The 15,033-nt window shown below is 46.0% G+C and overlaps 1 protein-coding gene across 1 annotated transcript; it reads right to left on the bottom strand.

Moving 5' to 3' along the window:
- Positions 1-4,064: 4,064 nt before the first annotated feature.
- Positions 4,065-6,764, bottom strand: LOC138358253 (uncharacterized). The gene is made up of 2 exons (XM_069316020.1): positions 4,622-6,764; positions 4,065-4,127 (listed from the first exon to the last, which is right to left on the bottom strand). The coding sequence occupies exon 1, from the start codon at positions 6,762-6,764 to the stop codon at positions 5,226-5,228; it is 1,539 nt and encodes a 512-aa protein (XP_069172121.1). The 3' UTR covers positions 4,065-4,127; positions 4,622-5,225.
- Between the last annotated feature and the right edge of the window lie 8,269 nt (positions 6,765-15,033).

Genomic DNA, 15,033 nt, shown 5'->3' with positions numbered 1-15,033 from the left:
CAATCACACTGAAGATCTGGCTACAGTATTCACACAGAAAAGCTGTAGTAGGTCTTTACCTATCGTGCTTCCTCGGGGAATCGAACTCGGTCCCGTTGGGAAACTAGTGAGAACGAACACCGGACGGTTTAATTAAATTCAACACAAGGAATTTTCACAACAAAAGAAGATACAGAGAAATTTATGTTTGAGTACTCACGTTAATTTATACCGGTATGACACACTCACAAGCATACACACTCTCACTGCTCCAGCTGTTTATTGAAGACCACACACTGGAGATGACGGAGTGAGGAGGAGGTCGGGTTGGAACACCGACGCTCAGAGGTAGCGAGCAAGGTGAGGCGCCAGGCCCAGGGGTCTGAGGTGGTGAGGTACGGCGGGGAGGTGTTTCCTGTGTGCTCGAGACAGATAGAGGAGAGAGTCGCCTAATATTCTTCCACTAATAAACTTGGTATCGCGCTCGCAGTTATGCACCAGTTTTGAACACAAGTGTGATATATTGCTGAAGGCTGAATGAAAGCACGCTAGCACAGATGTATGTACATATATGAATATATATAGGGGGGGGGGGGGCGCCGCGAGGGGATGCCTGGAACACAATTGCGAGGACTGGAAATAATCTAAGTCCACGCTCACAATATCGAAGATTTTACCACGATCATCACTCAAACACATACAATCGTTTCCTGATTCTTATATCTGACTGTTACGGGGCAATGAAATGACGGATTGCTCTAGGTGAAGCCGATGTCCCATTGTTACTCTGAAACAGTCCGGTTGCACCTGTTGGTGTCTCATGTGACGGCTATGACTTCACTTATCTTCTGAATTAACTTCTGACGGAGCCCGCAATCGCTGGATTCTACAGCAACGATCACAGAGCGGTGTAGAATCAACCTTGGGCTGGCTGGAGGTTGATATAGGCAGGAGAAACCAAGGTCTTGGCCAGAACCTGACCTCCCGACGTCTCGACAGCACAGATCTTCCACACAGAAACACTCTCCTGAGGCGCAGGAATCTCACACCAGCAAAGTTTTGGCACGAGAATTCGGGCAGAGGCTCCTTTGGTGCCAGGCACTCGACCAATCTGGTACGAGCCTCGGCAGAGGCCTTCGTACCGCTTCCAATATGAGTAAACCCGGCAGGAAATGCTGATGACGTCACGTCACCGGCAAAGTGGAGCCGTTGGTACTTGAGGTGGTCCCCTTAGCCTCCTCTCTCTCTCTTTCTCTCTCTCTCTCTCTGTTGTCAGGTGCCCGAGGTACAGAATTCAGGGAAAACCTGTAACTATTCACACAGAATACTTACGTCAACGAGAGTTACTTCTTTGGAAAGCTGAAGGCTTCCCCTTTCGAAAGGGATGTGATTTCACTAGTCTATCTCCACTACCAAGGAAGGTAGACTTTTGTGCACACCTCTGTGCACATCTCCACCATTTTCTGAGGCAAAATGCTTTTTCCTACTATTACCTAACAGATGTAAGTTAGCTGAGAAGTGACCAAAAACCCAACTTCTCACAGATACCATAGGTTAGATATGGATAAATGAGTGAATAATACAGAGTAACTAGGGCAGGGCGAGGAACATACTATCATGATCTTACTGTAATGGTATGTGCAGACCAGAGCTCCTTCCCCTTCCTATTCCTCTTCCTCTTCCTCCTTCCCCTTCCCCTTACTCTTCCCCTTCCCTTCCCTCACTTGCCACCTCTCCCTTTGGTCATCCCTCCCATTTGTCACAGTCTGACCCTCGTGGTCATGAACAGTTTGAAGTCACTTGTTCCCCCAATCCGTTTTCCCCTCTCCCTCCATCTTCCCAGTGACGAACTGGAAATAGTACCTCAGAGCCAATAAACTTGTGCTCTCAAATTACATGTTGGTGCCCAGCCAACGTTTTTCACAGAACAGTCGTTGGTGCTGTTCCAGTTACTGCAGTTTTCTGTCAAGAGAAATTGACCCCTTATGGTCAAGCCTGGTTCTGATTGGTTGAAGCCATGGAGGCCTGTTGAGGCGGGGTCCCCGAGGGTAGTGCCTGTCCATGCCATTGGCCAAGCTTCTAGAACACCCAGTTGTGATTAAATCCATTGGCCATAGGCTTGGAATAGGCGGAGTTAAATTGGGCCTAGGAACTAAGTGGGGGAGCCTGTCCCACTGGTAAGCGTTTTTAGAAAAGATGAGTTAGTGTGTCTTGGAGTGTACTGGGGCCCAGATATCCTGATCTGGGGGGGCAGCCACTTAACATCGTAGCCGAGGTTGCAGGATTAAGGTAATGTCTGTCTAGATTTTTGGTACAACAGTAAATGCACCTCAAAATGTTCCCATTGCCTCTTAGGATGTGTTAGAACATTTCAAATTTGATTTTTATTTACGTGCTTTATTTAATAAAAAAATTATTTGTTCCAGTGGTATTCAGTTAATTCCCCTTTTTAATATATTTTTCTACTTGGTCACTTTTATATGTGGTTGATGGTTGACTTGGAAAGTTCCTGTGTTCTCCTCCATCTTATGAATATTAAAGTTGCTCTTGAATCCCCCTTCAGTTCAGTAAGATATAATATCAATAAGATATGTATTAATCCATTAAGATTTATTTACTTGCCCTTTTGAGTTCCATGATAAATGAGTCCCTTCCTTCCTGGGGAAAAAATAATTTAGACACATTTATTTATGGTTGGGAAGGTGGTGGCAGTGTTTTAATGATTTTAATTATTAGTTATAAATTCATAACCCCTATTCTTGTTGTGTCCTCCTTGTTTAATATTCAGCTTATATTCGTGGCAGTCCAGTGAGGGGTCACACTGGACTGTAACAGTGTTAAGCTGGGGTATTGAGTGAAGTAGGGAAAGGGTTATTACAACAAGGGTAGCGTTAGAACTATTACATTACCTTGTCCATCATACTTTCATTCTAATAATAGAACGTTTGTAATGTTAGTAATGATGGAAACACACCTAAAGCATTTTCCTGGTCAGAATTAGTCGACAACTTGTCCGCTTGTGACCTGGTTCCATACAGGGAACCCTCACTAACACCAATTAAGTTTTAGTGCTTTGGGTAAGTTTTACGGAGCTTAGCGTCTGAGAGAGTACACAGACCATCCACAGCACTTGACTCGGGGGAAAAAGCAACACAGAACGTACACAGTAACATCACACAGAGAGCATAGAATAACAAGAAACACAGAATAACAATAATACAGATAACAGGGCACTCACAGCAATATAACATAAAGGTGAAAAACAAAGAACAATGAAAATACATGGGAACATACAAAAAACAAAAGCTACAGAACCCTGACGGGGCGTTCCAAAGGTGTCAGTAACGAAAAATGTGCACAGAGAAACACATTGATACCAAAGGCAAAAACAAAACAAGAAATACATATATACAACTTAAAACATACGCAAAACACACGCACCATGTGTCACACCACTCAACAGCAGACATCATACCATAAAACAAGAACACAGAACACACACACGGCACACAGCACAGTCAAAGTCAATTACACAAGGGGGCGTTATTGGGGATGATTAAAAGTTGTTTAGTGCAATCAAAATTTATTGATGTGTTACATGTGAAAAGGGCTGCACCTGGTCCAAGTTTCAGCATCGCAGCCTAAATAGAGAGTAGAGAGGGAGGAAAAAAAACATATTTTAGACAATTTATCAAAATTTTCCACCATTGCATAACAAACACTTGTCAACCGAAATCATTTCCATGACACTCAGCTATCACATTACTGTATAATAGAGGTGTTTTAGGAATATTTCTATCCAAAATTTATTTAGTGCAATAATACAAATTTTCAAAGTTCCCCCCAAAAATATGCAATAACATAATGTTTATATATATTTATAAAATCAATAAATGGACTTAGGAAAATAAAAATACACAATTGTGTAGAGGGATAAACTCTACATATAATGTGCAAGCTTCATGTAAATTGAATAATAAATGAAAAAGTAATTCAACCATGTAGTTGCTAATTACTTACCTGTAGAAAATAAAGGTCAAAGTTCAACCACCTGTGGCTGAGGTTGATGTCGACCAATATCATTCAAAATTTGCATCCTTGTAGATAGGCATGCCTTCAGTAAGGTGTGTAAGTTCCATGAAGATCGCCTGATAACAAAAAAAAATAAAAAAAATAAAAAAAAAATCAAGCAGTTATAAAAAGTTTGTGAGGGTACTATCTCTGGTGTCAATGTGGGGACCCATAACCTCGGAGAAGAAAATAAAAAGTATTCAGGGGAGACCTTGTAGTTTCTCACTGAACACCAATATTATCTTCTCCTACCACCCCCATTCTTTTGTATGTACACATATATATATTTTTTATTTGGAACTTTGTTACAAAAAAGGAGTTACATATAGGGTACAAAGATGGTTATCATAGGTTGTCGAGTTCCTCCAGCTCCTCAGATGGCGGGCAGGAACCCTGAATGCAGTGCACATTTCCCCTCTGTATCGCCATGCTGAGGCGCTGGAAAAGAAAGCTGGCAGCTCCAGGGCCCCTTGTTGTTTCAAAGAGCCTAGAACCCAGTTCCTTCAAAGCAGTTATATATTTACCATTATTTATGATGTAATATCAAAATATAACACTAAAACATACTAACCTAAAATAATTGGTCTGAAATATGGGTCCTCAAGGTGGCACTGCAATGGCACTAGTAGGCACCTGCCCCATAGCCAGGGTCAGCTTCCTCAGGGGCCTTTCTTGGCTTGGTGGTGCATCTCGTTGGATTCTGCATCTTCTTGTCCTTCATGTTGAAGTACCGGTCCCGATTGTCACTCTGTGGTAGACCAAGGAGGTTCGTCAGAGATCCCATCATATACCCAGCGTTTAGTTGACAACTGTCATTGCCATGGCGAAGTCTACCAATACTCGACTAACATATTTGTCTTTGGGGCGAGTTTCCAAACTCGGTGGTGTAGAGACTCGTTTGGATTCTGAGTCTTCCCCTTCAGGCACTTGTTCATGTTGTCCTCCGATACAAGATTGTTGTATATCTTCAAGACTTCAGTCATGTGAATACTGGGTAGCTGAAAATGTACTTTCATCGTCTTGTGTGATCGTGGGGTCATTTTATTTATAATGTCTTGCTGGTGGAAACACCAAGAGTCTTTGCCTTTAGGGCAATGCATGTGCATTGGCTTTTCATCCGTCGACGTTGCATGGAACAGTCCAGACAGGCAGGCATCCCTCATTTGTTTCCAGTCCTAGTTGATGTTATCCCTAATGGCTTTTGTAAAGTAACTTGCCAACTTCAGAATGGTGTTGTCAGTTAATTTTCCCTTCCCATTGACCAATGACATTCGTCTGGTCTTTTTGACAGGCTCTTTTGTCTCCTTCAATTCGACAGCTGTTTTCTGAAAGTTACGAAGCTGTGTTGCAAGTCTCTTGCTGAAGTGATTTATGCACTCAACCTTATCCACTCTTACGTCTGCATATGGTCCATCACCATTATTCATTGCACAAATTTTATTGAAGGCTGAAGAATCACCATCACCGACCAAGGTCGTATACCTGAGTTTTTTGTCTAGAGATCGACCCCACATCAATACCGTGGCATCCGGTTCCATATTTTTGGCAGTTCCATTGTAGTTCTTGTCACAATCCGGTAAATGTTTACCCATTTCAGTGTCAAACTCAGCCTGTGTTATTTTTCCATTTTGTTTTCTATGCTTGAACGCAGAACACTTGGTGAAGTTTTTGCAGAAAGTATTGTAGTCCACAACCAGCCCTGTGAATATTTCCACAACAAAAGCACTGCCAATTTGTGAATGATGGCCCCTTGTATGCCAAGATCCATCAAAGGACACATCAATGTCCAGGACGCCAGCAATGGGGTGTCTATCCAAATGATTTTTGTAATGACTGAATATAATACTGCGAGTGTTTTCTTGCAAATGCACCCATCTCTCATTAGCAGCATCTCTTATCTTCTTCTGGATCTCGTTATATGGTTTATGTGATACAAATTTTATGTTATTTATAGAACACATGCTTTGGTAATATGTATATCCGTTGCCATTTAGCATGTTGCTGTACAGTAAGGATATTAGATTTTCATGATTTGCATTCAATGCTTCAGTATGTTTACAATAACAAAAACTACAGGTTTTTGTCACTTGCACATCATGTTGCACAATTTTAATTTTATGACGTGCCGTAGCCTTTGAGCAGTACTTGAATATACAATTGTCATCTAGGTAATTTTCAAGCCTCTTATCTGTCACCATTAGCACTGACTCACGTGGATTTATTCGACATTTCCCTTCACTGTCACTGTCACTGCCACTGTCATTATCATTTTTTCCTTCTTTTCCTTCTCGAAATAACTTCACTCGTTTTTTGGCACTGCTCTGGGTACATTTATGCTTTGTGGAAATGTTGAGAGTTGCTGAAACATCATGTGAGGTGCTGGGCCCTTCAACATCAAGAGCGGTGTGTTCAACATCTGCAGCTATAAATGCAACACCAAGACCATTATGTGCAACATCTGGAGCTGTAAATGCAACATCAAGAGTGGTGTGTGCATCACCCGGAGCGGTTGGTGGTGTGGTGCAGGGTGGGAGAGTGTGTAGTGAGGTAGCGGCCGCCGCCACACGCCTCACAGAGAGGTTACCTCTATCTTCACTCCTCAGAATCTGGCTTTGCAGCAAAGTGGCAGCAGATGCTTTCCGTTGCAGCTTTACAAGGTTAGCGTGTGTGCCTCTGGCACTTAGAGCTTTCTTTCTGTTCGACACGCGTGGCATTGTGGAGTAGATGCGACAAAAAATGCGATATTCGAGCGAGACCGCGTGGACAATAGCTCCACCAGCAGGGAGATACAATGTGTGACTGACTCAGCTGAACCCTCCCCCTTCTGTCACTCGAGACTGTTGCCAATGGGTGAGTTTATAATTTGTTTATGCATAACAAGCTATTTTCCATGCTATTACAACATAATAGAGATTTATGACGTACGAAACAACACCCTATGGCGCACCCAAGCCACGACGACCGGATTGGGGACAGTTGCGGCTGGGAAAATTACTCTAATTAAGTTATTTTTTATCATAACATAAAATGGTTTGCACCACGGTGTTGCCAGAACCTTGTAGTATTTTTAGAAATTTTTCAGACATATTCGATTTTTGTGGAATTTGTTAGGAATAACGCCCCACAAACAAAAACAACAGGTCGCAAAGGCCAAATGAAGATACGTCTGAACAGGCCCACGCAAGAGCCAGAAACAAACATCCACACCACACACTCGCACACACAAAAACACGCACCCATGCACGCAGACACTGGGAAACAAAATCCCATACAGACACGCAAGAAGACGCACCAACCAAAACAAAGACAAACAAACAAACTAAACCCAAACACACGAACTACTCATATTTATCCGGGTACTCCCGCTCCCGAAAATGTAAGTAGTAAGCCTCCCAAACCAATAGCTCGTCGTCAGAGATCAGACGACCAGGAGCCGTACAAGGCTGAGGCATTAAATTCGGTACCCCAGTGACAAAACCCCCTATCACCCACAGAACCCAAATGGAAGAAGACTTCGATGGAAATTTCAATTCCTTTTAAGGGTCTGATTTTGGTGTGATCGGTTAAGGTGTACCAGTTATGTCAACCTCCTCGTCCACCACCTCGTCACTAACACCACCACCTCGTCACGAGCACCACCACCACTCGTATCCACCGGCTCACCAGCCGAGGAACCCGGTCCACCACCGGGTCAGCAGGCAGTGTGGAAACCTTCCCAACCACTCCATCACAAGGCGACAGGTCCTGCACCACCAATGGAGAGAAATCTTCTTCTCTAAATAAGTTCACAGGAGCAGCCGCCACTCCAGTACAAGCGGCTGCCTGGTAAAGGCCACCACCAAAAAAAATGCTCGTTGCTCTGTGGAACGCCCGCATATTGTAGCCCATCAAGGTAACCATGGAGGGGAACAGGTGACTTGAGCCACAGGGCGAGAGTCCGGGTTCCACATGAGACACCACGCCACCTGCCGGAAGAGACGGAGTTCATCCGGATGGAAACTATAGTCCCAAACTGGCTAAAGTACCATCAAAGTATGGCCTCTGTGAACTCGAACGGCACACAATGCAGTACCACATATGTCACCGAGCAGCATTGATCAGATATACCGACGGTACCACCGTCCCCAGGGAGAGTAAATGAGCGCCCATCATAACCAGCCACAAAGTCCTTATAAACAGCAGTGGAGTGAAACTTCACAAGTGCCCGATGGGTAGTTAACAGTTGGAGCCCATACACATCGACAACACGAACATGTAGCATATCCAACAGGACAATCTCAAGGGCAAGGTATGATACACGTCCAGAAAATTCCAGACCCACGGTCTCAGAGCAGCAGAGCCATCATGCCAGTGAATGGCCGTAAAGTTCAGCTGGTCGATGCATAATGAACTTCCCTCAGTATTTGCTGGCAACCTATTCCATCAGCTTAAGTGACTGAAAGTTCATCAACCAACCTCTTATAATTACTGTTAGTTCCATTTGGTATTTTATGTTTGCCATGTATATTTCGTGTTCGAAGCAGCAGAAAAATGCTGTTAAAATATAAAAAATTAAATACATTTTCAAGATCGGGCAATGTTACTCCAGCTTTGGGGTTTTTATGACATTGGTCATTTTCTCGAGCAGTAGAACAATAATTACTGACCTTATCACTTCACCTATTACCTTTATATTTTCCTTTAGTTGTTTCCTCAGAATATATTTTATAATATTTCATTGTATTCAGTCCCTTCTTACCTTCCTCAGCAGCGACAATGTTCGAGGGAGGGGGTGTGGGGCACTGGGGGTTGTTTTGACTTATTGCTAACAGCTTTGTCCATGAGGGTTACATGGGAGGTTGGACCCTCCCACCATACAACTATTTGTATAATTCATTGATTCATGTAATGCAAAACTTGATCTTGTATTAATATTAGGCAGCTTATCATTCTCCTGGTAATATATAATGTTGGGGTCTAAGCTCGCGAGTTTTCTTAAACCGAAGTGTGCTTCTTACTACCACAAAGTCTTCGTGATGTTGGTTTCCTCAGTAGTTACACCGCCTCTACGCTACTCGATGTTTAAGGGTAGTACACTCATTTCTCTGGTAGTTCTGGATGTACCGTTCATATCATGCTAACTACTGTAAACGTTGTCAGTCTCACTCTGCCAGTTAGATACTGAATGCGCATGTTGTAGAGTGTCTATTTTGACTGGCAAGGCGTTCCAGATTTCAGTTATTTGTTACAGTTTAACAGGTAGTAAAGATGTGTAGTGAGGTGGCAATTATCACCTTACATGAAGGGAGTGCACTCACCACTGAAACCATCGCCCACAGTACCTGCTCCTCATATGTTTTACCACGTGACAGTCATCTACACGACACCACTCACCATCCCTGTCCTTCTGTACTACAGAGATTGATGGCATTCACTTCATTTCATTTACATTAGAAATGAGCAAAATTTGGCAGCGGGTCCAAAAGAAAATTTAGCATCGTTTGTGGCACAGAAAATAAGAATTTTCTAGATATTATTCTATGGAAGCCAATAAGAGAACAAAAATACAAACTGATCTATGTCAAAGGTACCAGTTTCACCTGAGAGTCCACCTGGCGCTGCCGTGGGGTACAGACGTGTTGTCTGGCCGCTGGTAGTTTGGAGTGTTCGCTGTCTTCGTCACCAGGGGGTGTGGGCGTCTCTGCCCCCCCCCCCCTGCTGTTGTTGCTGGCTGCGTGTTGACGTGGCGAGCTTGCCATGGGTGGTCCCCTTCCTCCTGTTAAGCACGTGAACTCCGTGGGCCTGGAGTTCACTGGTCGTGCTGGATATGCGGCTATTGAAATGGTCATGTGCGACATGCTCCGTGTCCCTGTGATGCCCGTTTACGGTATTGAGCTTGTAACTGCCCACCGGGTTGTCATCAAGTTCGTGACGGAGGAGGTGTACCGTGATTTTCTCCGTCGTTACGAGGGACGTTCATTGTCGCTGCCGGGTGGTGCCGGCTCTGTATCCATCTCGGACCGTAGTGGTGCACTGACGTATGACAGTGTGCATGGGGCGCCCCTGGAGTTTCCCGAAGACGTTCTCCGGCGTTACTTTCAGCGGTTTGGAGCGGTCATCAGTGTGAGGGTCAACACGCTCTCCTTTGGGAGGTATGCAGGTAGGCGGACGAACGTTCGCACCTTGGGGATGCGCCTGCGGTCGGATATTCCATCTTCGGTCCGGCTTCTGGGGTACTACGTCCGGTTATACTATGCCCGGCAGCCTCGTACCTGTTTCCGGTGTGGCCTGTTGGGGTATCAGGCTGCCGGGTGCGATGCAGCCCCGGTTGCTCAAGTCAACTTGTTCCGGGAAGAGGATTTCCCGCCGCTCCCTCTGGACGAGGACTCCGGGGGTGAGGAGGTGAGCGTCCCGTTCGTTGCTGAGGCTTCCCCTGCGTCGCCCGACGTTCTCCCGGTTGTCATCGACCCTCCTCCGGATGTTGCGGTGCCGTCGGATGCTACTCCTGCTCCTGTCGCTGCTGCTCCCATGAACCTTCCTGTTGCTCCCTGTGAGGCATCGCCGTGTGCACACCCGACTTCAGCTGCTGCGCCTGGCCCTGCATCCTCGCCTCGGATCCCGGCTGAGCTGGGTGGCTGTGGGGGCCCCTGATGTGTGTGGTCCGGATCCCCCTGTGGTCGTGGCTGCTGCTGTTCTGCGGCGGGCGTCAGTTCGTCCGGCTAGTGGGACCCGTGTTTCTGAGTCAGCTTCCAGCTCTGACGATCTCAGGCCGGTGCCCAAACGTTCCCGGCGTTCGTCGTCTGCCTGGGCTGATGTTGGGGAATTTAGTGACTGTGGGTCTTCGGGTGTGGATGGAGTGGTTCCGGATGCGTCGCTGGCTCCGCAGTTAGTGGTGGCGGAAGTCCATGTGCCTGCTGACGTTGGTGCCTGTGTCTCGGGTGTGCCTGATGTTTCTTCTCCACCGGGGGCCTCTCCGCGGTGGGGCGTGGTGGCCTCCGCTGCCAGGGATGGTGGAGATGAAGGGGTTGGGCGTGGCCTGGTGGTGACCTTGCAGAAGGATGTGCGCAGTTCGGTATCCCGGCGGTCGTCCGTGGTGTGCCCGTGGACGCTTTGGCCCCTGTGATGTTGCCTTCTGTCCGGCTCCCTCCTCTGAGGATGTCCATTGGGGACTTGGGGACTGTGTTACCGGAGTCTGTGATGCCCTTGGGTCACTGGGCGCGGATTGCTCTGTTACTGATCTGCGAGGAGGCGCTGGACTTTCAGGGTGGGGCAGTTCCATTGGTGTGGGAGCGTGTGCTGGTCACTCGGGTCAGGAGTGATACCATTTGGGTGCCCTGTTTGAGGGTGTTTGTGGCCAATGTCCCGGATGATATGGCGTCCCCGGTGGATGGTCAGGGCCCTTGGCAGTGGTTGCGATGGGAGGTGTTCCATGTACGATTCCCTCGGGACGTGTTTCCGGGCAAGTATGTCTGATGATCTTCTACTTTTGTGCTTACTTTTGTGCTGTGTGCCCTTCTGGCTGTTTGTTTGCCTTTCGGTAGTTTGTGCCCGTGACTCTCCCTTTGTTTGTGGCGAGGCGGGTGGCTTGGTGTGTGTTTTAGTCTTCATGTATTTATTTTGTGTTATTACCGTGCCCTATGTGTTTTATTTTAAGTTTATGTGTTGTGTTTGTCTTTTATTTGTATCTTTTTTATATTTTTTTGTTTGTTATTGGCTGGTTGTGTGGTGTGCTATTTTCTTGTATTTTTTATTATATTTCATTTTGTTCATACTGTTGTGCTTTGTTGTCGGTCCTTCAGGCCGGCGCTTCTGTTTTGTTTCATACTGCTAAAATGTTTTAACTTGTTGCTATGTTCTTGTTTTGCTTGCATTGCATGCTTGTTTGTGATTGTTTTCTGTTTTGTTCTCTATTTTGTAACCTTTTGTGTATTTATTCTGCATTTCCTGTACCCTTTCCAGTTTTGGTACTTGTTGTTCTGTCGGTCCTTCTGGCCGGCGGTTTCTTGTTTTGTTCTGTTATGTTACTGATTTTATGTTTTATTGTAATTTAAATCGCATGCTTGCATGTAAAAATATAAATAAAAAAAAAAGCTTCACCTAGTATTTTATCAATGAACATATGATTAATAACACACTGGGAAAACATGATTTCTAATCATCCTGAAAATTAGGAGGAGCGGTACTGTAAATGGGACAATGAAGTTCTGATAGTTAGGTGCAGAACTTTGGTCTAGTTCCCATGAGTGAATCGTGTGTGGCCAATATGTAACCTGTGGCAGAGTTGTCACCTTGTGTTACAGTGCTAGAGGGGGAGGAAGGGGAAGGCCAGAGGTCGCAGTTAATGGTATTTAGTTGTTTTTTTCCAATAGACGACAATCTGTCTCTCTGGTGGTTGCAGAATGCATTTTGAATGACTGAGTAGAACTCTAAGAAAGGAATAGCATTTTTGGAGATAGGACCTATATGAATGGATTCTTTAGTAGCGGCATCTGTGAGTTAATTATAGGCAATACCAATATAACTTGGGGACCCAGCACAATTCTACAATTATATACCTACTACAGAGGGGGAATAGCCTGTAAAGGATTTGTTCAAAACATGATGGAAAGGGTTATCCCCCACACTGCACCGAGCGGTTTTAAGCACTAGATCAGAGGTGTGCAGAGTTCCTAGGGGCGCTCATAGGTATAACGTAGGATTAAAAAGTTCCACGTGGTTACTGGGGTATTAAATGGATGCCTGAGGCCTCCTGGTGGTGGGGAGCCCCAGGTTTAAGGTAGCAACCATGTCTGATGCATCATCTACGAGCTCCCGGTCTATGGTCAGCCGCTGTGTTGCAAAATGACTCTCAGAGGACAAAATTGAAGACATGTTGTTTGATGAATGACCGATTACTGATGATTTAGATTACAGCTCAGAGAAGTACTGTCATCATTTTAACACCTGTTCCTTCCTTCATTCCGTAGTTAGGGTTAATCCCGCGGGTCTTCACCCCCCTTGTACTTGGAAGCCACTGCTCACCCTAGGGGCCTCCCAGTCAGCCAAGGGCTGGCCTTGAATTGTATTCCTGGCGAGTGGGGAAATCCAACCTCACCTCTGTTACTCTCGGTCGGACTTGCCCGCTGTGACACTGGAAGAATACACAGGTAAATCCTTACTTCCTTAAGTCAAGGTCGACAGCTGGGTGTTCATACTCGTGTCCCAGCAACTCTCCTCAGTGGTCTTATTTGTTATCGCAAACCAAGGATTCAATGTCAGATGCAATGCAGTGCCACATAAATGGTCTACTCAAATAGCCCTAGAGACGAAGGTTCACTCAAACATAGTATTAAAATTGATGATAAGTTTTCTGAATAAAACTACACTGGATCCGCATAAAGTAGTGGAACTGTCAGACGGCGGCAACACTCCTCACCCGCCTCTGGCAACACAGTCAGCTGGATGATTCAAAACTTCGATCCTGGCCTCTTGAATTCAGCCACTTCCTCTAGCTGCCCAAAATGTCCCAGGGCCCACACACATACATTAATATATATTAACTCATGTATATATGAATAACCTGGCACCTAGCCTAATGCTACCACACTGGCAGTAATAATAAAGACAATGCTCACGACATGAATAATACCCTAGCTCACCTAGACCAATGGGTAATGGGAGGGAATTTATCTCCCTTAGCTCTTTCTACTACATAGTCGACATACCCTCTGGCAAGGGTCGCTGAAGTCCTCGATCCTGGCGTTCGGTCCTCCGTTGATCAGGGTCCTGTACACACATGGTCCTCAGTCAACTTGTAGATGCGCGTCCTCGCCGTACTCACACTCTGTAGGCAGGTTCTCCACCTCCTCCTGAGCTACTGGAGACAGGTCCCTGTGCACGTCGTCTTCTTCCTCCCACATTGGAACTGTAGACAAACTTACAATCTGGTTCAGTGTCTCCTCCTCAGTCTTCCAGTGGACTTGACCCCGGGCACAGCAGCTCGCCTGACGCGTTTTAACGTGGCCGGTGGGGTTTGGGGTGTCCTCCCAAACCCCCGCCCGACGTTCACCTCTGTCGCAGACTATCAGTAAAAGAGCTCTTGGCGCTCTAACACCAGCCAAGCTCTGCTTCCATGTACTTCATAGGAATCAGATAATCTCCCATGACGTCTGCAGTACTAATGCGGCTGCTTGGGTCCACTGGATGGGGCTTCCTAGCCTCCAAATTGGGAGCTCATTCGAGCGTTTCCACTCTTGATGACGGGTTGTGACACACTGAGCCCACAGGGACGCCAGGACACCCAGAGCCCTGCGCCTTGTGACGTCACGCCGCCCGAAGGCTCCTCGTCATTGGTCTATATTTTCACGTGACGCTACCTGGCGTCAGAATCAACTGACGGCAGGCGTCACGCTCCTTTGGTGGGAAGTGGAAAGCCTGGACGCCATTTTGTAACACCAAAAGGGCGTAAACCACTTGTAAAATCAAACTAAATCGGAAAAATTCATTGCCAACACGATAACTTTCTATACCTTTAAAGATATCAAAATGTTCCCTGAGCATCAGAGAACGTGCAAGTCGCAGAGATATGACTCTTGATGCCGGGACAGGAAAGACATAGGGGTGGGATACCATCACAGTACCTAACACAGGGGTCTCACACGAGTGATGGGGAGTATGCGGTGGACGATGTCGAGAGTGTTTACAGTACACGCACCTCGCCCGGCCTCCCACGCTGCTCTGGGTCAACACCACTGGAGTTACCATCACCATCTGTCACCGGACGTAAGTCTACTGGGTGATACTACATGTTATGAGTCATTTTTTGGATTCAATGCCATAGGCTCAGATACAAGCAGGGTTGATGAAATGAATACAAATAGGCTATGGTGTCACTATACGGAGTTTTGCTGCCCCAGCACAAGCACTGCCCCTGCCAAAGGCAGCGCCTGCATCTCACGCGGCCTGACGATAATGCGTCCTCGTCATCAGGTGTTTGTGGTAGGCCTACCTCCTGTACTAAGCAAA

Source organism: Procambarus clarkii, chromosome 7 (genome assembly GCF_040958095.1).
Source record: "Procambarus clarkii isolate CNS0578487 chromosome 7, FALCON_Pclarkii_2.0, whole genome shotgun sequence".
Classification (NCBI taxonomy): Eukaryota; Metazoa; Arthropoda; class Malacostraca; order Decapoda; family Cambaridae; genus Procambarus; species Procambarus clarkii.
Note: the sequence above shows the minus strand (reverse complement) of the source record. Positions and strands in the feature narration are given on the sequence as shown.